The following is a 24,392-nucleotide window of genomic DNA, read 5'->3' on the forward strand; positions in this document are numbered from 1 at the left end:
GTACATACACATATATTCATTATACACATAATAAATACACACATTTATCAAGCTACATTGAAGCCATTATTGCAGTGGCTTATTGGAATATTGTATTTTATTGGAAATGTACTACTTCTGAGTGGGGAATATGGGGGAGAAAGAAAGAGAAACAATAGCGTAGGATCAAGGGATCTTAGAGCCAGACTTCGGCCAGTACTTCCGCCTGCTGTGCCATTGTCACAGGACCATAGCTCTGAGATTGTGCAACACCTTTAGTAAACACTTCCTGAAGCAGAGACAAGAATGAACCCTGAGGTTTAATTCTGTCTTACTTGAGAGGAAGGGACAGACCCAGCAGTGCATGTCTGCTTGAGACAGAAGGACAGACACCAGGCTCCTGGTATTACCCAGCATGTGGCGAGGGCTTCTTTTGGCAGCCACTTTCCTCCTTTCTCCACTTCCAGGTAGGTGTTTAACTCCTTTTCAGGTTCTGTTAAATACCCAGGGAACTGCTTGCTTTTCATCTTCTCCCAGTATTTTTTTTAACCAATTTTACTAACCAGTTGAACTGGTTTAATTTGTTGTTTGGTGGGGCTCTGACTGATTCAAACACTCAGTGTAAAGGAGAGACAAGCAGACTTCTTGAATCAATATTCAGTGTCTTGAATCAATATTCACTCTAAGTGATCTGAGAACACTTAGAAATCAAAGGGGAAATTTCATTCAGCATCATTTAAACAATGAATGCGATCTTTGCATCAAAGAATGGAATACACTAAAATCAACCTTGTCAGTTTTTAGAGCAGTTAAGATGAGGCAGATTTGACTGGTTATTGCGGTACAGAAGGCTTCAGAAAGTATCTGTTATTATTATTGGGGCCAGTTTGATTCGTCCTATTCCTTTCGATCACATTTTTAGTCCTTTCATTATTGGTGATGATAAATATGACGAATTAGAAATAAATAGTGGACCCATTCCATGTTTATAAAGCACTGTGATATTACTTGATCAAAACAATGTTGCCATTGAACTTATGTTGATCATTCACTTCCATTTTGCTGGTTAGATCAAACATTTGTTGACTGAAAAAAAAAAAGCACAATGTGAGAGTTGTGAGTGAAGTTTTATTTGGGGCAAAATGAGGACTGTAGCCTGGGAGACAACCTCTCAGATAACTCTGAGGAACTGTTCAGAAGAAGTAGGGCAGGGAGATCAGGATTATGTGTTTTGTTGAAGGGGGATCCATGGAATCAAGCATAAATTTTGGCAGGAGGTTGCTGCTAGTCACGGTGGGCAGATGTCTCCATTAATAATTTTAGAGCTTTCCAAGGATATGAGAAAATGCAAGAAATTGGGTTCATAACATCTTCTCCTAAAAGTATCTAATTATCTGAAGGTCTGTTCTGCCAGTTTTTCCCAGAGTACAGAGTGCCTCATTTCTGTTCTTTGCTGGCCCTGAACTCCTGTTTCAGGCTGTGTGTTGAAGGTCAACTACTATAGTGGCTAGTGACTTCATTCTTGTAGTGCCAGATGGCGGGCAGCAATTTTTAGTTTAATAATTCCAAAGTAGAGTAATATTACTTCCTAATAATCAATTATATCTAGCATATCTCTCCATCTGGGATGAATTCTCCAATTAGATTTTGGTTAAATTAGATTGGCTAACATATTTCCTTTGTTTATTTCTACTTCAAGAGCTTATTGAAGTCAGCATGTTAGCTTCAGTGTGTGAGACTTCTTCCCTGGTAAATCTTTTCCTGGGCTTTAGAATGTTTGCAGGGATGTAGAAATGGGGAAATATTATCAACAAGAAGGATGGGGTTAGGTAGGGAAATATTCTCCTACCCCTTTTGCCCACTCAGTACTTTCTCACTAAAAGCGACTTTCCTTTTATGTTGGTTTCTGATTTGTTTTTCAGACTTGGGAAAGTTTAACTTAATATCTTTTGGTATAGAACTGTGCTAGGAATTTAAATTATTGACCTAAAGTTCCTATTTTTTGAGTCAAAGTTAATAGAAACCTTTCCGTACATTCTCCAAAAGTAGGATCACTGAACACTCTCTGGGACACTTTGCTTGGTTGAAACATAAGATTGTTTGTGTACTAGCCTTACCCAACAGCAAAAAGATCAAGCTGGATCTGTTAACAGAATAACATAGCTACCAGTGCGGTCCACCCGCATTACTTTGCTTGGTTGAAACATAAGATTGTGTACTAGCCTTACCGAACAGCAAAAAGATCAAGCTGGATCTGTTAACAGAATAACATAGCTACCAGTGCGGTCCACCCGCATTATAGCCTTTTTGGTGGATTTGGGCATACCAACTGATTCTGTTCTCCTGTCTTTGCATTCACATCATTTGCCCCAAGAGACAAAACATTTTTAGAGGTCATGTCTCAAAGTGGGACATCTCTGAATACTTGGTGAGAAGGGGACAGAGGTTCTGAAGTGGCTTTTGTGAGGATGGGGGGACGAACAGAAAGCTGCCTTCCCTTATCTTCCATCTGGAACAGAAAGCTGCCGCTTCTTTTTTATTTTCCATCATGTATTTTCAAGAATGTCTCCATGAATCTGCCTGCCAATTCAGTAGACACGGGTTTGAGCCCTGGTCCGGTAGATCCCACATGCCGCAGAGCAACTAAGCCTGTGAGCCACAACTACTGAGCCCACGTGCCACAACTACTGAGCCTGTATGCCACAACTACTGAAGCCCACGTGCCTAGAGCCCATGCTCCACAACAAGAGAAGCCAGGTCAATAAGAAGGCCACGCACCACAATGAAGAGTAGGCCCTGCTCACCACAACTAGAGAAAGCCCACGTGCAGCAACCAAGACCCAACGAAGCCAAAAAAAAAAAAAAAAAAAAAAAGGAATGTCTCCATGGTCACTGAAATAACCTTGAAATGAAATACCCCCTGAAATGTAAGGCGTAAAGCAATTTCTATTTTCCCATCTCTTCCTTTTTTTGTTTCTCTGCTCCCATCATCCAGAGAATAAGTATGTGCCCCTCCAACCATGACTTCTGCCCAGTTCTTACATACGTGAAATTTAAAAATGAGGTCAAATCAGGCCAACTGTTTGTAATAAGCTTTACAATCCCCTGATAAAAATAACTTACAAGATTTCATTGTAGGAAAGGGAAAAAAAATTAAAGAATGTGACAGGTGCTTGGGGGTGAAGAAGTCAGGAGAAATTTCTTTACTTCAGCAGAATATCCAGGGGGCACAGTACTTTTTGAAATTACTTTATTTCAAATTGCAATTTCTTCCTGTCTTCATAAGCCGACTGGAAGACCCCAAAGAGTATACGTAATATGATCTTTAGAGCCAAGGTGATAGACGTAATTAGGATGTGTTTTTTCCCTTAGTGTTTGTACTCACTTTTACTGCATGAAGTTTAAAATCACCAGATAGTTTGAAGGGGTACAGAGAATCCCAGGACTTCAGTCCATGTCATTGCATAAACCCTGATTCAGGGCTTAACATCATGTGTTTTGTTTGAAAAGACATTGCTTTTAACAGTTTTGAACAGATTTGAAGAAAAATGGAAATATCAGTATTACGTACAAAGGGGCTAAACTCTAAGATGACTCCAAACACATTAAAAAGTAAAGTAGCCATCCAGACTAATGTCTGGTATATTAATCTTGTCAACAAGATTTAACTTTTCTAAAGACAGAGGGAGGGAGGCAGAGAGAGAAAGAGAGATAGAGGAAGGAAGAAAGAGAAAGAAAGAAAGAAAACGGTTGGAAGGAAGGATGAAGGGAGGGAGGAAGGAAGGAGAGAAGTTTCCAGATTAAAAGAGAGTACAGAGACATGAAAACTAGATAAAATACCTGACCCTAGAGTGGATCCTGCACTGGAATGGGGAAAATGCTATAAAGGATATTATTTGGTCAGTTGACAAAACTGGAATACTGATGGTAGATTAGATAAAAGTACTGGCTCAGGGCTTCCCTAGTGGTGCAGTGGTTGAGAATCCGCCTGCCTATGCAGGGGACACAGGTTCGTGCCCCGGTCTGGGAAGATCCCACGTGCCGCGGAGCGGCCGGGCCCGTGAGCCATGGCTGCTGAGCCTGCGCGTCCGGAGCCTGTGCTCCGCAACGGGAGAGGCCACGACAGTGAGAGGCCCCCGTACTGCAAAAAAAAAAAAAAAAAAAGTACTGGCTCAGTGTTAAATTTCTTAAATTTGAGAGCTGTGCTATGGTTGTGTAAGAGAATATTCTTATACTTAAGAAATACTAAAGTTTGTACGGGTAAAGAACCATGATGTATGTAGTGTAACTCATCCTCAAATGGTTAGAAAAAATTGTGTGTATGTATATTTATATATATATATGTATGTGTATATACACATATGTATATATGTGAGAGACTGAGAATATGCAAAATCTCAGTGACAACAACCTCAAAATATTGGTGGCTTACAATTTTTGTCACTCATAAACATGTTGGCAAAAGGGTAAATCTGTGAATTAGGTAAATCGGGGTGAAGGATATAAAGACGTTATTTGTACTATTCCTATTCTTGCAATTCTTGTATACATTTGAAATTATTGCCAAATAAAAAGTGTTTAAAAGTACACCCCCCCAAAGATTTAACTTTTCTAAAACTAATTAACAGTGAAAATAATTATCTAACCCAAAGCCCAATAAGTGTTCTTTTTCTTGATCCAGTTTTGCTAGTCAAAACTAATCCATCCTGTGAGTTCTGTGGGAGAGAGAAAAGCAAGTATTAAAATGAATTAGTAGAAACATATTGTGTTTCATCTCAGATTTGTGTAATCCCTGGATGACAGTTAGCTGTGTTTGTTCCACAGGCCTCAAAATAATTAGTCTGCTGTTATTCAGCTGGGAGGAGACTGCACCATCACACCTTAGATGAATGAGCCAAACAACACTTAGGCTGTGCCTCTCTTCAACTGTTGTACAATTTGCTGTATCTCAAATCTCATTCTTTCAGGGCCTTCTTGGTTTCAGAAAAAGCAGGGCCATTAAGGGAGATTCTATCTGTTATCTTTAGAGAATGTACTCTGTTGCAAGAATGTGAAAAGCTGGAAATCTGTTCACTTCAAACTGAAGGAAGTGAGAGGTTGCTGGAGACGTTTTAAAAAATATTCTGGTTTAGTTTATTCATTGATTTGTTTTGGTTGCCATTTGGAAGTGCTTGGCCGTCAAACAAAGAGTTGGAAAGAAATTTCTCCACTGATTTACGTGTTTAGACTCCATATTTCGTAGTCAGTTGGGAAACATTAGCATTTAGATACTAACTAGAGGCATGGAGATCAATGTGTGTATCAGAGAAAACTTGTGTTGGTTGGATTGGCCTGTCCCCTTCTCACCTCTTTTGATGGGGAGCCTGTGAGTGTTATCCCTTTCTGTTTTTATAAAAAGAACTAGTTGGGTAGTTATTATTTTATGAACTGAGGGCAGCTTAGACTAATATTTCCCCTCAGAATAATGTGTGTTTCATACAGCATTTTTAGAAGAGTTAACTCTGGTTGCAATGTTGGTGAATATATGGCTTCATGAGCTCCATATTAATGGGATTAATGGATTGACTGAACACAGTCCACCAGACAGCATGCGAGTGCCTTATGGTGTACTTAGAGGGTAACAGGAGACTGTATGGAATTGTGTTGCTACCATCAGTTAATTTCTGGCAAGAGTAATTTTCTTACTCTTGGCATCTTATTATTTTGAAATAATTATGATAATTAGGAAAATTTTCACTTGATAGGAAGAAAATGACTGATTTACTGTTCCTTTAGGCTTTTGAACCTAGCTTATTGTTTTAAAACGAACATTATTATTTTCCTCTACCAAAAAGTAATTAAATAGAAATAAAAGACGCCCAGTGATTAGCTCTGTAACAGCAAGAAGTAAGTAACTGAGGGAACTTGTGATGTAATTCTTGAAGTGTGACTATGTAATGAGACATTTTATCACAAGGTTCTGATTAGAACCTTATTGAAATGATCGTCACCTATTCAAAGAGATCATTGGAGATTCTGCATTTATTTGCATAAAGTTGTAGACTACTTGAACTGTTCTTCAAGATCATTTAATCTGCCCCCTCTTTTCACAATTAAAAAACCCAATCTAAACCCAAAGTTAATGTAGTCTAGTGTTGATGCCATGGCTTTAAGTGTTTTTAAATTATTTTTAACAGTAAATCTTGAGCCAGTGAAAGAAACGCCATTTAATCACTTTAACACTCCATTTTGTGTGTGTGTGTGTGGGGGGGGGTACGCGGGCCTCTCACTGCTGCGGCCTCTCCCGTTGCGGAGCGCAGGCTCCGGACGCGCAGGCTCAGCGGCCACGGCTCACGGGCCCAGCCGCTCCGTGGCATGTGGGATCTTCCCGGACCGGGGCACGAACCCGTGTCTCCTGCATCGGCAGGCGGACTCTCAACCACTGCGCCACCAGGGAAGCCCTAACACTCCATTTTTGACCCAGTGAGCTTTTAGCAAATATAGTCACTTTTTCTATTCTTCAAAGTTAGATGCTGGCTCTTGAATGGCTCTTGAATGGTCAGAAGAATGAAAGCCATCCTAAAATGATAAAAAGAAAATTGATGTCACTAGGAATTTTGAAAAGCTTCTACTTTAGTTTCTTAAGAAACTTTGAAAAAATAAGCATTTATTCTCTGGAGCATCACTGGGATAAGTGTACATTCATGCAAAGTGACTAATGAAAAATACTGTTTTCTTTGCTAAAAGAGCAACCCTAGTCACATAAATTTATATTACCATAGAATTTAGGTTTGCCTATTTTAATGAGCTAGAATTACCCTCTAGTCATTTAAAGCCTTTCCAGTTCCAGTTGGGAAACTGCTGGGTTGGGGCCATGCTGTGGATCCCTTTTCCCCTGTACCTACATTCTCTGTGGATCTGCAGCCCCTTAACCTCTAAAGAGCTGGTCTGTTGACATTTCCTCAGGCACTTCTTTATACAGAGCAGGAACTGGACCATGTGGGCAAATAAAATAGAAAATTCAGCATCAGCTTTGGGAAAACTGAATTTCTCTAAAAAAAAGGTAACTTCTAGAAACAACACTGAAATGAGAATTCAAGATGCCAATAGTAGGTTGAATCTTTCCAGTTCTCTTTCAATATAACTGCAGGTTCAGTCCTTCCAGGCCAGTCCTAGTGTTCTAATTGTCTGCTTCTCCAAGTTTCATATTTTTCATGTTTTGTATTCAAAAAATGAAGGTATGTCTGTACTGCAAAAGTCAGCCCATTCTATGCAGCTGATATCGGAGCCTTTTCTTACTGATTTCGTTTCTTTCATTAGTGTAAAATATTGCTGTTGGAAAACCCAAGAAAAATATATTAGAATCTGAAATGGCATCCATTAGTTATTTCATTTTTATGACACTGTGTAGTTTCAGAGTGCTTCAATTTGATTATTCTGACACTGATTAGGTTCTTAGAGGATTAGTTTGGCTTCTGTTCTCCTGTCCTGGCTTTTGCCTGTACTATTTGCTACCTTCCCCTAGGGGACACAAAGTGGTAAACAGAAGCGGGAAAATTCCAAAGAAATATGTTCACTAAGCTGAGAAACACCGGTAAACTTTCAATGGGAAAATATCTGAAGATATAGATTAAAGATCTGAGAGGAAGAGTGGGCTTCTGATTTTGTTGATCTTTTCTGGTATCTGCACTTTTATAACTCTCTCACATAACTCAGTTAAAGCCCCTGCATGTGGCATCATTCATCAGAAACGCAATCAAGATGACCACTACCGAACAGCCTATGTTAGTTCTGCTTAGCTGAATTTTCTCTCTTTTTTTTTTTTTGCTCAGTAAATTCTATAAAAGAACTCCCTGGAGTGAAAATCTATGAAGTGGTTTATCCCAGAAGACTTCATCCACTACATAAAAGAGAGATCAAGGATCCAGGTCAACAGGTACAGCTTTTGATTTAATAAAGAATTTTGAATACACGCACACACACACACACATTATATATATATATATATATACATACACATATGCATATATATAACTATATTTAATATGTAGATATATATACATATTTTTGTGTATATATATATATATACACATTTGTGTTTTTTAATCTGTCTTATCTTTATTAATCTTCACGATAACCCAACATTCTATTATTAGCTTTATTTTGATTTTAAAGTTCTGGCAGTTGAAATAAACTAACTGTCCAAGGTCACACAGAGGGTAAACTTTAATTATTTATGGCAATTTATAACTTATTCTATTACTTCTAAAGAATTTGATGCAACTTCTTTTATCTATCTCTTTATATATCTCTATCTGTCATCTATACATACACACATACAAACAAAACCATGAACACTAAAATTGAAGTAAAAAATAAAATATTGTGGGTGAATAAATGCATATATGTACAGTAAAATAGGATTAATTACTGTAATTGAACATAAAATTTACCTCTGTTTTTTCAAGAGTCATCTATTAAAGTTTGTAGAATTCTTACCACATGACAAAACACACATTCTCAGTCAAAAGAGGAAAGCTAAAACATGATGATTCATTCCACAGCAATTTTCTAATTACCTACACCTGGAAATCTTCTGCTGGGAGCCAGGAAAATACAAATAAATGAGACATAAGTGACAACTTTTACATCTACCTATTGTAAGATGAAACTCACTGGAAACTCATATTCCCCAACTGGACAAAGTTGCTCACGAATTATTTTTTCTAAAGCAAACACATGTATAGCAACAGAACCCAGAGTAGACTCTGTTTCCCAAAATAATTGTCTCTTCTGCTAAATTTATATAGGACCCATATGCACTGGATTCCCTGTCAATATGGCTTTCTTCAAATGCTTTCTGGCAGTCTCTTTAAAATGCCAGCTACATTTTTCACTGAATATTTTGAGGTGAAAGCCAAGTTCCTAAAAATGAACTTTGTAGTTCCTATGTTGAGACTCTTGGTCTTGCTTGTGCAAATAATTGATCAGCAATTACTTGAAACATTTAGAATTTAGAGTGCATGGGACAGAGGGGATCCCTGTATCTACATAGATCTCAGTCTGGATTGATCACTTCTCAAGGCGGTGAAGAGGAGGACTCTTGTACTTATTATTATACCACTGTGCCCTCTGCTGGACCAGAGAACTAAGGCACTGACATTACCTGTCAGGTATGCCAAGAGCATGGCCCATCTTTCTGACTTCATCATACCTGGCCACATTACTTAAGATTTGAGCTAGAAAGAAGTAATCCTCTGAAACATTTTCTGGAGGAGGCACTAACAGCCAAGGCAGAATCTTAAAGATTTGATTCATGATTGTATTCTTGATTGTATTTTACATACATGGCATAAGGAGACCTGAATAAGCGTTTGTTGAATAAGTGAGCAAATAAACAAATAGACAAATGGATGAGTGTAAGTGGAATACATTTCCTATAAACCTGCATAGATGTATAGTCAACACGTTCTCAGTCTAGGTCCCTGATGTTGATACTTAGATTCTAAAGGTGGTCACTATTCTTTCTAGGATTCAGTCTTCAGATCACATGCTTCCTTAGAGGCCCAAATCATCTTGCTGTTGGTCCATGCCTTAAAACACAATATCTGGCATCACAATGCCTCCCCTATTGGGAACAATGTCAGGTCTTAGCTAGGTCCGCCAGGGCTTTCAGAGGCCTCGGATTACTGTATGTTATCACAATAGTTGGGCTACAGGGTTTCCTCTGTGTATTCACAGGCATCATGTTGACTTTACAGTTCTGTTTCCGTCTCAGAACCGTACAGGACTCTAACCGTCCCAATCCACCCACTAGACCTTACCCATGGTGTTTCCTGGAGGAAATTTTTATTTATATGTCCTTGTGCCCAGCTAATCTTACTCAGTGGGCTCCAAATCATTTCCTTCTAGTGGAAGCTCTCCGAATCAAGCTGCCTATTTCCTCTCCCAACCCATAGCTCAGAACCTAGATAGAATACAAATAAAACACATTTCTTATTAGCAGGCATTGTTCTCCACCGTGAGCTTCTACTTGAGAAGTACAGTTATAACATTACCCAGTGCACCCTCTTTCGTATAGTCTCTGGTTTTCTTCTTTGCTGTTTTCTTTCATCCATACCCTCTATGATAGCATTGGCTAAAACTCCCATTACACAAGTATCTTTTCTGAAACAACGTCCAAATATTTTATCTGAAAATCTACTAAAATCCATTGCTGACAGAAAACAGATATCTGGAAGGTTCTTCTGTTTGAACGGTCATATCTGGTATCCTTCTAATATTTTCATTTTATCTGGCCTTTCTTAAGCCTGAACAAGAAGTGGTGACACCAATTCTCCGTTACCTTTTTTTCAACCCTCAGGCTTTTTTCCAGCTCCTGTTACTCATGAAAGTGAAGTGAATTATAGCAGCTTCCCCTCATCTAGACCCAGAGTGTAGGATATTTATAGTCTGAGATTTTTGACACCGGAGACACACTTCAATAACTGAAAATTTAAAGGAAATTTTAGCTGAAATAACTGACCTTGGAGATGGCAAATCCCTGCACAATACTCTGACCAGATGGCTCTAACTTTCTTTTTTTTTATCAACAATTTTATTTTATTTTTAAAAAATTTTTATTGGAGTATAGTAGCTTTATAATATTGTGTTAGTTTATACCGTGCAGCAAAATGAATTAGCTATATGTACATATATATGTATATGTATGTATATGTATATATATATATAATTATATTTCTTAATTGGCGATGGCTATTTGAGTTGCTAAAATTTCATTTCTATTCAGAGACTCTTTGTCCTAATAGAATGAAGCCTCTCATATAATAAGGAGAATATGTCTGAATGAGAACTGGAATTCTGATCTTTTTACAGAGGTACTCCTTTGGTTAATATTTGTAAAGCACTTGGAACAGCGCTTGGCTCATAGAAAGCACTGTGTATGTATTAGCTATCATTATTATTATTTATTAACATGATAAGGTATAAAAGTTGAATAAGACTCACAATAAACCAGAGGAATAATTAAAAAAAAAATATATATATATATACACGTATATCCCCTCTTATTTGGATTTCCTTCTCATTTGGCTCTAACTTTCTATTGTCCCTGGATGAGCTCAGGTCCTTTTCTCTCCTTCAAGAGAGGGAGGAGACAAGAAAGCTTGACCTTAGGTGTAACGCAGCAGTGGAAGCATCAGTGAGTCCATCATAACTGGTGCTCTATCACGTTTGGTCTGCCATATTGGATCTCTTTAACAAGAACAATGTCCTGGTACTTCCCAGTGAATTGGTAGATATTACATGTCACCATGGCTAATAACCCTGTTTTATAGAACAAAGTCAGAATTCAGTACCTGATAACATCTTCTTTAAAATTCTTCTGTATAGACCTCTCTGTCTCCTCCTGTATATATAAATCTAAATTTAAAATAGTTCTCCTTTTCCACAGAGTTTACTAGAAGTGACATTTTCTTCTCTATCTGAATACCTGAGACTGTTTTCTTCCTGATGACTTCTTCCTGCCTTAGGGTACAGATTCATGTTATTTTGCCCATATTCTGCCCTCCATGTAGCCTTGAGAAGACCTCTAGACCAAATCATCAGTTGAGAGGCTTGCAGGTCTTTGGGTCGGTGTGCATAGTAATACTTCCTCTCAAATAACTTCCCCACCCTGTGTCACCTGGTTAATTCATATCTCAGCTTACATGTTCCTTCCTCAGGAAAGTCTCTCCCTGCCCTTAAGACATTAGACATCCTACCCTGCTTCCAGATTCATACCTCTTGTCATGTAACTCACTTTTATTGTCTGTTTTTCCACAATATTATAAGCTTTCTGACAGTCAGTACCAATTTTTCCTGCTCAGAGGCCAGTTTCCAGAACTTAACAGTGCCTGGCATATGAACCCCACTCACATCCTCTTGGTAGAATGTGAGGCTGCCTGGATGGATAGATGGGTTTGTATAAAGGTCTCAGATAATTTTTCTATTCATTTGGCAGTTGTTTGACTTGTTAAAAGAGGCAGAAGCAGACATTTGGAATTATAGAGACCACTGTTAAAGAAAAGCAGGCATTGCTTTCTAATGATGAGACAGATGGACATAGCCAAATGAATCTCTGTGCGTATGTTTTTAATCACCAGTAAGTGTTTGTGCATTTTTGCAGGAAAAATTTGAAACTGAATTGAAGTATGAAATGACAGTTAATGGAAAAATCGCAGTGCTTTACTTGAAGAAAAACAAGTAAGAGTCTTTACTTCTGATACTATCTTCACCAACAGCCAGTTAGCATGTGGCAAGTGTGATAATTGAGTCTGTTACTACTTATGACTCCCACAAACCTTGGCTAATCATCTTTTACTCTCAACTGACCCAAGGCCTTCTGTGAGTATTTGTTCGTACTGACGTAGTAGAGACACTGAGTAAGGTAACAGTTTACTAGTGTTCTGCTAGTTGAAGTCATAAAACACAATGAATGAGGTGCGAGCAGACATATATTTTATCAACTTCTATGAAACAGCACATAGATCTTTAAGTCTCCCCCATGCATCACTGCATTTTGTTATTTTAACACTGAAAGATTAGATATTTTAAAAATTTGCAATTATTTTCATCAGAAAAACAAGACATACATAAGTTAAACAAACTCTAGGGCCAAAAACAAGTCAGTGGTAAAATCTGAATCAGGGTCCCCTGATTGCAACGCCCATGCTGTTTCTACCCAGCCAACCACTAACCCTCCATTTTTTCATACATTACATTTTCCTGTATTCCTTCATTCTCTTCATTCAGTTCATTTAAATTCAACATTCTTTTCCAAATTTCACTATCTCAGTTCTCACCCAGATCTTGATCATCCTATATCTAGACTATATCCAAAGTAGTTTTTTCCTAATTCTATGCTTTCAAGCTTTTTTAATCCCTCAATTGTTCACTATAGGGCAATGAGTTTTTTTTTTTTCCCTCAGATAGACTATCACCTTTTGCAAAAAGTCACAACTGTCGAGAGTTTGGAAACAGTGTGGTGCAATGGAAATAGTACAGGCTTTGAATTCAGGCAAATCTGGATAGGATTTGCCACTTGAACTGTTTAATCTCATCTGAAAAATAAGGAGAGTAATATTTATCTGGTAGGATTGTTGAAATGATTAAATGATATATGTAATAGGTCTACCGCAGTGGCCAGGATAGAGATGGTATAGACTACATATTAGTTACTTCCTTTGCTCCTTGCCCTGCCTCTTTTAAAAATATGTTCAGACTCCTATTTGCTGGTGGATAATTGAAAGAACTTTAAGAAGCTCAGTGAGAATGCTGAAAGAGCCCAAACTACCAAGTGCAAGTCAATTTTCAATACACTTTCCACTGCTGCAACTGTTAACAGTTACTGGTAACTGACAAGGACTGGGTGAAAAAGGCAGTCATCCTTAGCTGTGGGGAAGAACATTGCTCTTTTCAGTCATTTTTATCAACTTTGCCCTACTCAGTTCTATTTGTTCCTCAAATCTCTCCTCAGACAAACATGCAGAGTCTAATGAGGAAACAGACATTGTTCCACACTACTCAGGAATGTCCCTGCCCTTCCCACTCTCTCCATTTTAAGCATTCCTTTCATGCTTGGATTTGTCCTGAGGGGCTAAGAGGTAAAACTTTTCTCCACACCCAGGGAAAGCTCTCACTTTGATCACTGGACTTTGCAATTAGCATGAGTAAACATGACATTTTTCCCCCACCCCCAGGGGTCTCCTTGCACCAGGCTACACGGAAACATATTATAATTCCACTGGAAAGGAGGTCACCACGAGCCCACAGATCATGGTAAGAAAGAGTATCCTAAATTCATTGCTAATTGGTGTGTGACCCACACACTCAGAGGCAGTGTCATTGCCAATTAGTGAAAGTGAAATGGTGTTATAGCAATGATTCTTTTTTCACAGTAGTAATTTCTTTTCTTTAATTTTTATTTCATATTGGAGTATAGTTGATTTACAATATTTTGTCAGTTTCAGGTGTACAGCAAAGTGATTCAGTTATAGATGTATATATATCTGTTCTTTTCCAGATTCTTTTCCCATATAGCTTATTATGGAATACTGAGTAGAGTTCCCTATGCTATACAGTAGGTCCTTGTTGATTGATTATTTATTTTATATATAGTAGTGTACATAAGATGTGGTACCTATATACTATAGAATATTACTCAGTCATAAAAAAGAATGAAAAAATCCCATTTGCAGCAACATGGATGGACCTAGAGATGATCATACTAAGTGAAGTAAGTCAGACAGGGAAAGACAAATACCATATGATATCACTTACATGTGGATTCTAAAAAAAAATGATACAAATGAACTTATTTACAAAACAGAAACAGTAGTAATTACTTAGTAGATCCTCTAACATTTTTACAGTTTGACAAGAACAAATGTATTCCTTGACCACCATGGTAACCCTTTCCAGCCTTTAAGACTCCTTATAGGAGCAGTGGGCAGAAAGAGCTTCTTATTTTCATTTGAAAAGTAAAGAATTAAATGTACCTGGTGTTCTTACTCAGTGCCAATCACCTCTCAGGATCATGTAGTCTCTCAAACTCAAGACTATTTCCTCAATGGTAGAATTGTAGAATTCTATGTTTTCCCTAAATAATTTCCACTCTGGACTCTTATTCAGAGAAGAAGACAGGATAAAGTGGTATGAGGAGTGTGTTATCCTTGACATCTATTCTGAGGAAGTTCTTCAAGCATTTTCTTCCATAGCAATGCACAGAGGTTTATGTGGGCCAATACCTCACCTGTTCCAAAGCAGAAAGGTGAATTTGACGGAAGTACATCCATGTGAAAAAGTGCTAAGACTGAGCATTTTGCTTCAAGTGGATACAGGGATGTTAAACTAATCTAGTTAGTCTGGTGGCACTCTTTGGATAAATCAAGAAATAACAACACAGACTGAATAATTCATTCATTGGAAAGAGCTTATGAGTGTTAGGAAAATTTAATGAGCAATTAGCCAAGGGAAAGAATGAATGTCTGGTGTTTTGGGGGCTCAGCTTTTAAACTTACACCTGTGAGTGGGTTTTTTCCCAGACTGTATTCCTCCCTGTTATCCTTCTTCTGCAACAACAAAATTTACAACTGTGTTTAGTTAATGCCCCTGAAGCATTTGGGATTATTAGCTAAATAGTAAAGATTTTAACCACAAAAGGCTGCTTAAAAAAATTTTTTTTTAGGGAGATTTCCCTGGTGGTCCAGTGGTAAAGAATCCACCTTCCAATGCAGGGGATGAGGGTTTGATCCCCGGTTGGGGGACTAAGATCCCACATGCTGTGTGGCAACTAAGCTTGCATGCCATAACTACTGAGCTCGCGTGCCTCAACTAGAGAGTCCACACACCACAACTAGAGAGAAGCCAGCACGCCACAACGAAAGATCCTTCATGCCTCAACGATGATCCTGCGTGCTGCAACTAAGACCCAATGCAGCCAAAAAAAAAAAAGAAAGAAAATAAATTAAAAAAAATTTTTTGTTGTTGTTCAGCATAAAATGATTTGAAAACATTATAGATCTTATGTCAAGATTTCAAATTCAAATTTAGTAGTGGGTCTAAAGTACATGCACACTTTTCCTTTGTCAAACCCCTTTTCCCTTTTCTCTAGGATGACTGTTATTACCAAGGACATATCATTAATGAAAAAGTTTCTGATGCTAGTATCAGCACATGTAGGGGTCTAAGGTAAGGATTCATAATGGTTTGTATGTACCTGTGATGATGGGTGTGTGTGTGTGTGTGTTAATTACCTAAAGAATCTCAAATATAATAAATTATACTATAGTTGAGTATGAATTCTAAGGGCTCAAAAATTTTGAAATTTGAAGGAAACATGGCTTTTCTTGGTAGTAGTTTGTAAATTACACCTCTGAATTGCTTGCAGAGTTGTTTTTGTTTGTTTGCTTGTTTTCAAAATATAGGTTTTTGAGTCCCAGTTTTACAGTCAGAACCTTTAGGGAATGGGAGTGCCTCTCTTCACTCTAATCTCTCTCTAGTGTGTCCAATCCATGCCTATGACATCCATTTCTTTTGGGATGTTAATGACTTGTCATGTATTTGTCTACAGTAAGATATCTCTTCTGATGCCCAGACTTCATTATCTCACTTCCTCTTCATATCTCCATATCTCTCCATATCTGGATATCTTAAGGAGATCTCAATCTTAGCATACTCCAAATCAAACTAATGATATTCTCCCTAATGTGGTGTTTTTTCCAGTGTTTCCTATCTCAATAAAAGATATCGTCAACCAACCACCTAATACAGAAACCTAGGTTCCTTGATGACTTCTTGCCTTTCAAATATGCATTTTCAATCCATTTAATAAGCCCTATTGATTATATGTTCTAAATATTCCCTGAGATTATTCACTACATTCTCTCTCTCTACTGCCACATCCTAGTCCAAACTGCCATGATCCTTTAGGCAGACTATTGCAATAAATCACCTCACTTATTTTCCCAATCCACTCTTCTACTTCCATGTATGCTTAGTCCAGTCTCCCTGCTACATAGTCTTAGACTTTTTCTTCCTAGCAATTATCTGCCATAATTGCATGTATTATGTATACATCATATAATTGTATATATTTGTGGATCAAATGTGATTATTTGATCCATATCCATCTTCCTTATTTGAATATAAGCTCCATGAGATGAGAGGCCGTGACTCTTTTCCTTTTACCTCTGCCTTTGCTCCAATGCCTAATGAATAATGGGTACTCCCTAATTCATGGTTAAATGAATCTTAGCTCAGGGCTTTAGCAGAGAGAATCGAGAAGAAATTGATAACATTCGTTGATTATGTGCCTTACGTATTATCTCCTTCAATCTTTACAACTATCCTATTATGTAGGTATCATTATTCCCATTTTAGAGGTGGAGAACTAAAGCTATGTGAGTTTAAGTCATTTTCCCATGGTATCACGGATAATAAGTGATAGACCCAGAATTTTAACTCTATCTATAAGACTTCAAAGTCTCTTTTATTGTCGGTGTATCTTTAGAGCAGACCAGGCATGAGAATCAGAAGGACACTTGACTGAGAGTCAGGAATTTTCCATTCTAGCACCAGTTCTGACACAGGTTAGCTATATCACTGCAGTAGTTACTTCTCCCCAGCTAGTCCAATTTCCTCATAGAGAAAATAAGTTTAGGTAACCTCTAAGAGTCTCTTCAGCTATAATGTTATACTATATTTTACTGCCATGAGCTTGGAATGCTTTGGCCTTGGTCATTTTTTGAAGTCGACAAGTCTTGAGTGCTCAGAACTGGAATATTTTTAGGAAGCTTAGATTCTTGTGTTTTTCAGGGGTTACTTCAGTCAGGGCGATCAAAAGTACTTCATTGAACCTTTAAGCCCCACGAATCAGGATGAACAGGAACATGCACTCTTCAAGCACGATCCTGATGAACAGAAGACTAACAGCAGCTGTGGGTTGGATGACATGTTATGGGTACCTGAAATTCATCAGGATGCAGTTCCATCGGCCACCAGTCTTGTATGCCTACTTTTATTTTTTATTTGCAGTGCTCTCATGTATCTCATCCTGGATGCTCTGGGTTCCAGTCTTAGTAGCTCCAACTGACTGAAACTTTACAGTCATTGTTGAAACTAGTAGGTTACAGAGACATTAAAACCTTACTGTACATTGATGGTTTATTTAATGAGTGTGTAAGGATCAACTATTATTAACAACATGTTGTACACAAGGGTTAAGAAGATGCATAGATCTAATGCTGGCCTCCTAGAAGCAGACAACTTTCACGATGCTATAACATACAACAAAGGTGTAAAGTACTATGACTGCTTTGAGATAAAATACCCTGCTGTCTCCATAAATGAATTTATTCAATAAATCTTTCTTAAAGTACTGCCATAGGTGCTGGGGATATAGCAGTGAGCAAAATAAATATCAGATCTTCCCACAAGAACTTAGAATATTCTTTCATACCTGGAATTCAGCTTCTGGTCACAGAAGGAAAATGAATATTGCTTCTGTTTGAAACTATAAAATATATACACAAAAGCTTTGTCATTATTACCTTCATTTTCTTTAAGATACACTTCACATCCAATCACCTCTTCTACTGATACATGTTCTCAGAATGCATGAGCACTGGACAGACTAGGTTTGAAAAAAATAGAATCTCTGTTGGGTTCAATTTGCTATGGGTTTAAATTCTACCAGTGGTATGATACCTAAGAGTCCAGGAGAATCACTCTGAGCTATATGTTCCTATGAATGTTGATCTCCTGGTTTAGCTTGGTACAGGCCTCTAGTCTTTCTGTCTCAATTCCTTGGTAACTGTGTGCAAATAACCTTGCTCTCATGACATCTTATTGTTTGGTTTTGCGACTCATTCTCAGTTCCTCTCACTGTTATCCCGTCTCTGATGGACCACTAAATATTAGAGGCCTCACATAACTCAATACTGGGTCCCATTCTTTATTTTATCTACGCATTCTTCCTAGGTAATCTCATCCAGTGCTATGTCTTATTTAAATAGGAACTCTGCACTAATTACCATCAAATGTATATCTCCAGCCTTTGCCTTTAGAGGCCAGACTGTTACAAGTAGCTACCTACTTCATGCATCTAACCCTTGTCTGAATTTCTCATCTGGTCTCTTATCAATTTCTATTGATTAAAGAGTTCAAGAACCCAGATCAGTTAAAAAATCTACTGTGAAACATGTTTTTTGTTTTTGTTTCGTTTTGTGGAGAGAAAGGAACTGAAACTAGGGAGGCTTGGAATGTGGGAAGGAGATCAAGCACTGTCTGAGAAGAAAAGGACAGACTGGGTGCCGAGCGGTGGCTCTGGGCTTTGCACCATTGGTAAAGGAGGGTGTATTCACTGGGATAGGAATAAAAGGCAACCAAAACAAAACCCTAGGAGGATGCTGAAGTTAACATGCCTCCATTTCACAGCAGGCTAGTGGAGAAAGTCCACCGTTCAAAAAATATGAAGACTTTGGTTTTATTTTTAGAACTCAGTTGCATAATACTTTACACTCTTTGGTAAAAATGAAGGGGCCAGACTAGAATATCACCAATGTCTCCTCTACCTCGGACATTCTGAGCCTTGTCTATAGATGATTCTGGATGGTTAGTTAGAGTCAAAATGGTAATATTGTCTTCCTTCATTCCCAGACCAACCAACTCTTACAAAATTACTCATTTAAAATTTAAGAATGACTCTTGTAGAGAAAGATGTTGTCTTAATAATCTTCTTTTTTATGTTTATTGTAGAAATCCAAAGACCAGAAGGCTTGGGAACAAAATAAATACATAGAATATTTTTTGGTCCTGGATAATGGTGAGGTAATTATATCAGATAACTGTCTTTTAAAATGCTATACTACATAAATTTATTATGCAAGATATTAAATAATGGATGAGTTTTTAAAAATAATGAGTATGAGCTATTCTTTTTTACAAATTGTTTTGAATCTAGGAAATATGACATATAATTAGATTGATATGAGCTTACCTTTTAAGGAATGTACACCTAATATGATATGCATAAACTGATTTTTTTGCACTATAATGCTCCTTTCTCATTGTCTTAAGAGCCCCAAACTTAGTTTCTAATTAAATTCCTTTGTCACTTTGTCTTCTGTTAAGTAGTTAAATCATTGGTAAATTAAAGTTTATGCTCATCAGGGAGTGGTAAATAAAAAAAAGAAAACTAATGGATAGAATTTTCTGAAAAAGATGATTTTTTGGTAATACTTGTTGTTAATCTTCTTTTATAAGAATGCATTTTATATATTGATTGTTCTAAACCCGAAGTCCACATGTGTGCTGTCAAAAGGAAAATTTTTGTGTTATGATAATATGAGTAAGTTAGTTCAGACCCTAAAATTTTGACCTCTCTTATTATACTAAATTCACTTACTGCTAATATATATATATATTTTTTCGGTATGTGGGTCTCTCACTGTTGTGGCCTCTCCCGTTGCGGAGCACAGGCTCCGGAAGTGCAGGCTCAGTGGCCATGGCTCATGGGCCCAGCCGCTCCGCGGCATGTGGGATCTTCCCGCACCGGGGCACGAACCCGCGTCCCCTGTATCGGCAGGCAGACTCTCAACCACTGCACCACCAAGGAAGCCTACTGCTCGTATTTTTTGAAATAAGTAGACTATTCCTTGCACTAGTGCTCCTCAGCTTAGTAAACCATGGTATTTAACTGAAAATATGTCTGCAATAGATAGCTCCTTAGAGCTTTGCACTGAGCTAGTACTTCAGGGGACAAAACATCATCTCTTCTCCCCAAGTGCTTTAATTTAGGTAGAGAAATAAGGAAATGCTTTGTTTTTAATGTTTAAATGTTAACTTTTATAACTGATCATTAATTATTTTAAGTAAAATAAAGTGAAATTGCTTTTTTTTACCTTCCATTTATATTCATTTCTATCAATGTCTATATTTTGTCTGTAGTTTAAAAAGTACAATCAAGATCAAGAGGAAATAAGAAAGAGGGTGTTTGAGATGGTCAATTACATCAACATGGTATGATATTTTTTATTAACTGTAATTTTAACAATTTGTTAGGTGGTGTTATTGGGTGTTTCTATGAATGCTCATGAAGCAGGGAAGAAAAGCCAATAGTCCTAAGGCTAATACTGCTTACTGGCTCTTGAAGGGTGACCACAACTTTGGCAACTTAATTGAATATTGATATTACATGATAGAGAAGTATCTCACATACTCACCACATTATTCTCAGGTCCATGAAGGTATAGGAGGTGGTTTTGTTTCATGGTTTTTGTTTTTCTAAAATGCAGTAAGAAAATGCTAACATACAATCCCAATAGAAAACCAATCTAAGGAAGAAAATGGAAAACCAACCAACCAACTAACCAAAAAACAAAATACGCCAAGCTCTGGTACAGTAGCAGCTTTCAATACCTAATCTCATTTAATCCTTGAACAACGCTAACATATTATTAAACTTAATTTATAGCTAAGAAATTAGTTTCTAAGATGCAAAATAACTTGTCTAAAATCACAAAGTTAGGAAATGGTAGAGAGAAGATTTCAACTTAGATAGGTTAGATTTCCAAGCCTATTTCCATTGTACAACTGTTGATTTGGTTCTTTAAACATGATTTTATTATCTAATTTCTAAAAACTTTTAAAAAATGATTTTTATATCCTTTCTATTTAAATCTTGTTAGTTTCCTATTAGTTGAACATATGGTTACCTACTTAGTTGAAATGGCTGAGTCACTTGTGGTCCTGCAGATCCTCTGAGGATAGAAATAAAACGAAGGTGGATACAGTGACCAAGGTCATATCTCATCTTCTCACCACAAAGAGTTTGCTGACTCCTCTTAAGGAGCCCCAAGAACTGGCCATATTTATTGAGCACCTACTTTGTGTCAGGTACTTTTCTAAATTACGGAAGTAAAATGGGGGACAAAACTGACAAATATCCTTTTTTTCAAGGAGTTATCTTTCCCTTCAGGAAGTTAGCATCCTTGTTCAAGGAGGCAAACAAACAAGTCAAATAAAGAGTATGTAAGATGGTGATAAGTGCTGTAAAGGAAAATAAAGCAGAGTTTTTAAAAAGAGAGAGATGGGCTTCCCTGGTGGCACAGTGGTTGAGAGCCCTCCTGCCAATGCAGGGGATGCGGGTTCGTGCCCCGGTCCGGGAAGATCCCACATGCCGCAGAGCGGCTGGGCCCATGAGCCATGGCCACTGAGCCTGCGCGTCTGGAGCCTGTGCTCTGCAACTGGAGAGGCCACAACCGTGAGAGGCCTACGTACCACAAAAACAAAAAACAAAAAAGCAAAACCAAACATAAAAAGAGAGAGAGAGAGAGAGAAGAGAAAGATTGAGATATCTTGGGTGCTGTGTTAGACAGAGAAGTCATTTCTAATAGGGTAACGTTTGAGTAGAGACTTGAAGGAAGGGAGAGAAGTCTGACCCTAGGCAGAGCAAAGGACCTGAGGGCAGAACCTAGATTGCCTTGTTTGAGGAATAAGGGGAAGGTCATTGTGGCTGGTTGTAATAAGCCAGGGCTAGGGTGGGAGATGACATCTAAATGTAGCAGTGGCCAGAACCTGAAGGCCCTGTGGGTCTGCGTAAGGACTTTGTTATTCTTTTTTTTAATTGAAGTATAGTTGATTTACAATGTTATGTTAATTTCTGCTGTACAGCAAAGTGATTCAGTTATACACACACACACACACACACACACATATATATATATATATATATATATATACATTCTTTTTCATATTCTTTTCCATTATGGTTTATCACAGGATACTGAGTGTAGTTCCCTGTGCTAAAAGTAGGACCTTGTTGTTTATCCATGCTATATATAATAGTTTTCATCTGCTAATCTCAAACTCCAAATCCTTTCCTCTCCCACCCCCCTCTCCCTTGGCAACCACAAGTCTGTTCTCTATGTGTGTGGGTCTGTTTCTGTTTCGTGGATAGGTTCATTTATGTCATATTTTAGATTCCACATATAAGTGATATCATTTGGTATTTAGCACTTTGTTATTCTTAATGAAAGAAGAAGACATTGGAAAGCCTGAGCTGAGGTGTGACATGTTCAGATCTGTGTTCTTAAAAGATTACATTGGCCATTCTGTTGAAAATAAACTGAAGGAAAGCAGGGGCAGAAACAAGACCAGGTAGGGGAATCATGTCATAATTCAGGGCAAGAGAAGATGGTGGCTTGAGAAAAGGCAGTGATGGGGGACCTATTGAGAAGATCTGATGTCTGGATAGAGTCAACTGGGTTTATGAGGTGGGTGGAAGATGAGAAGCATAAGAAAAAGAGTGGAGTCAGGTGACACCAAGGGTTTTGACCTAAGCAACTTCAAGAATGGGGAACAGTGGTGGGGGATAATGGAAATCTATCAGAGGAAAGATTAGGATTTCAATTTTGGACACAGCAACTTTGAGCTATCTCTTTGTATAAAAATTTCTAGGTGGAAATGCTGGAGATACAAGATTGAAGTTCAGGGCAAGAGATGGCAGGTCCAGGTCCATAGATATAAATCTATGTCCTTAGCACATATAGATGGCATAAGACACAGGTTAGCAAACTGTAGCCTGTGGACCAACTCTGGCCTGTTGTCTTTTTATAAAATAAAGTTTTATTCAAACACAGTCATGACCATTTGTTTACATTGTTTATGGTTGCTTTCCTGCTACAATGCCAAAGGTGTGGAGTAATTGCAACCAAGACCACATGGCCTCAAAGCCTAAAATATTTTCTACCTGGACCTTTGCAGAAAATGTTTGTAAAATCACCAAGGGAATAGGTGTAGATAAGTAGCAAAAGGACAAAATGATATATACTCAAAGTACTTCTCTAAGGAGGAGTAAGAGGGGAGGAGGTGAGAGTGGAGGTGAGACCAAGGAGCAGACAGTGAGATAGGAGGAAATCCAGGAGAGGCTGTTATTCTAGAAGCTACTTGAAACAAAAATCTATCAAAGGAAGATATGATCAATGATGTGAGATGCTTCTGAGGACCAGGGACTGGCCACTGGATTTAACAAAGTAGAAGTTATTGGTCTCCTTGAAGCAAGTTTCTGTGGAGAGTAAAAGCATGATTCCAGGGAGCCCAGGAGACAATGAAAGAAGTGGAATTAGAGACAGCAAATACAGAAGTTTTGTTATAAATGGAAGCAGAGAAACGGGGCATAAGTCATTGGAGGAAAAATCATAAAGAGAAATTCCTGTCCCGCCACGATGAGGCATCCTTTTTATGCTGATGAGAACCATTGCACGAAAGGTTAAACACTGACGATGCAAAAAAGATGGAATAATGGTTGGAGGAATCTCTTTGATCTGGGGAGAGATGGCAGGGCCAGTGCATGCATGGAGAAGTTGGCTTTGGGTTCACAGTTCATTCATTAGTGAGGAAGGGGAAGCACAGGTTATCTGAACAGGTGTAGACCAGTGGGTGGACGGGGTGGGAGCTTGTGGAAATTCCCTTCCGGTTGCATCTATGCTTTTTGATGAATTTGGCAACAGGGACATCTGTTCAAAGTAAGGATTTAAAAGAAAGTGCCAGAATTTTTGAGAAAAAAGAGCAAGCATGAAAAAATGTATAGAAGGTTGTGAGAGTGAATGGGTTTGGGAAATGCAGCAGGTTTGCTGGAGGGTGGTTCAGACCACTTGAGGTTAGTGGGCATGGCTTCTAAGTGAAAGCAGCCAACATCATTTGTTTTCCCCTGTCTCTGTTCGGGACTTGATGGAGGAGAGACAGAAGGGAGAGTTTGTTTTAACCGGGATTGGAGTTTTGTCAGGTGAGTAAAATAAAGAAGAGAGGAATAAGGAAGTTGGAAAAAAATCGAAGGCAAGATTTTAATCTGATTAGATTTTTACTTTGCTTTTGATGATAATTGCATTCCGCAA

The 24,392-nt window shown here is 38.0% G+C and overlaps 1 protein-coding gene across 2 annotated transcripts in view; it reads left to right on the forward strand.

Annotated features, from left to right (window-relative positions):
• The first annotated feature begins 287 nt into the window (after positions 1 to 287).
• Positions 288 to 24,392, forward strand: part of ADAM28 (ADAM metallopeptidase domain 28) — a 61,230-nt gene continuing 37,125 nt past the window's right edge. The window contains exons 1-8 of one of the 2 annotated variants that reach the window (XM_059071071.2): positions 288 to 446; positions 7,791 to 7,894; positions 12,125 to 12,201; positions 13,698 to 13,776; positions 15,611 to 15,687; positions 17,314 to 17,503; positions 19,255 to 19,326; positions 20,446 to 20,517. In XM_059071071.2, coding sequence (XP_058927054.1) covers positions 395 to 446; positions 7,791 to 7,894; positions 12,125 to 12,201; positions 13,698 to 13,776; positions 15,611 to 15,687; positions 17,314 to 17,503; positions 19,255 to 19,326; positions 20,446 to 20,517 — 723 coding nt within the window. In that variant the 5' untranslated portion in view covers positions 288 to 394. The remainder of the gene's footprint in view (positions 447 to 7,790; positions 7,895 to 12,124; positions 12,202 to 13,697; positions 13,777 to 15,610; positions 15,688 to 17,313; positions 17,504 to 19,254; positions 19,327 to 20,445; positions 20,518 to 24,392) is intronic. The other variant, XR_010841752.1, reaches the window with a different exon arrangement.

Source organism: Kogia breviceps, chromosome 8, assembly GCF_026419965.1.
Source record: "Kogia breviceps isolate mKogBre1 chromosome 8, mKogBre1 haplotype 1, whole genome shotgun sequence".
NCBI lineage: Eukaryota > Metazoa > Chordata > Mammalia > Artiodactyla > Physeteridae > Kogia > Kogia breviceps.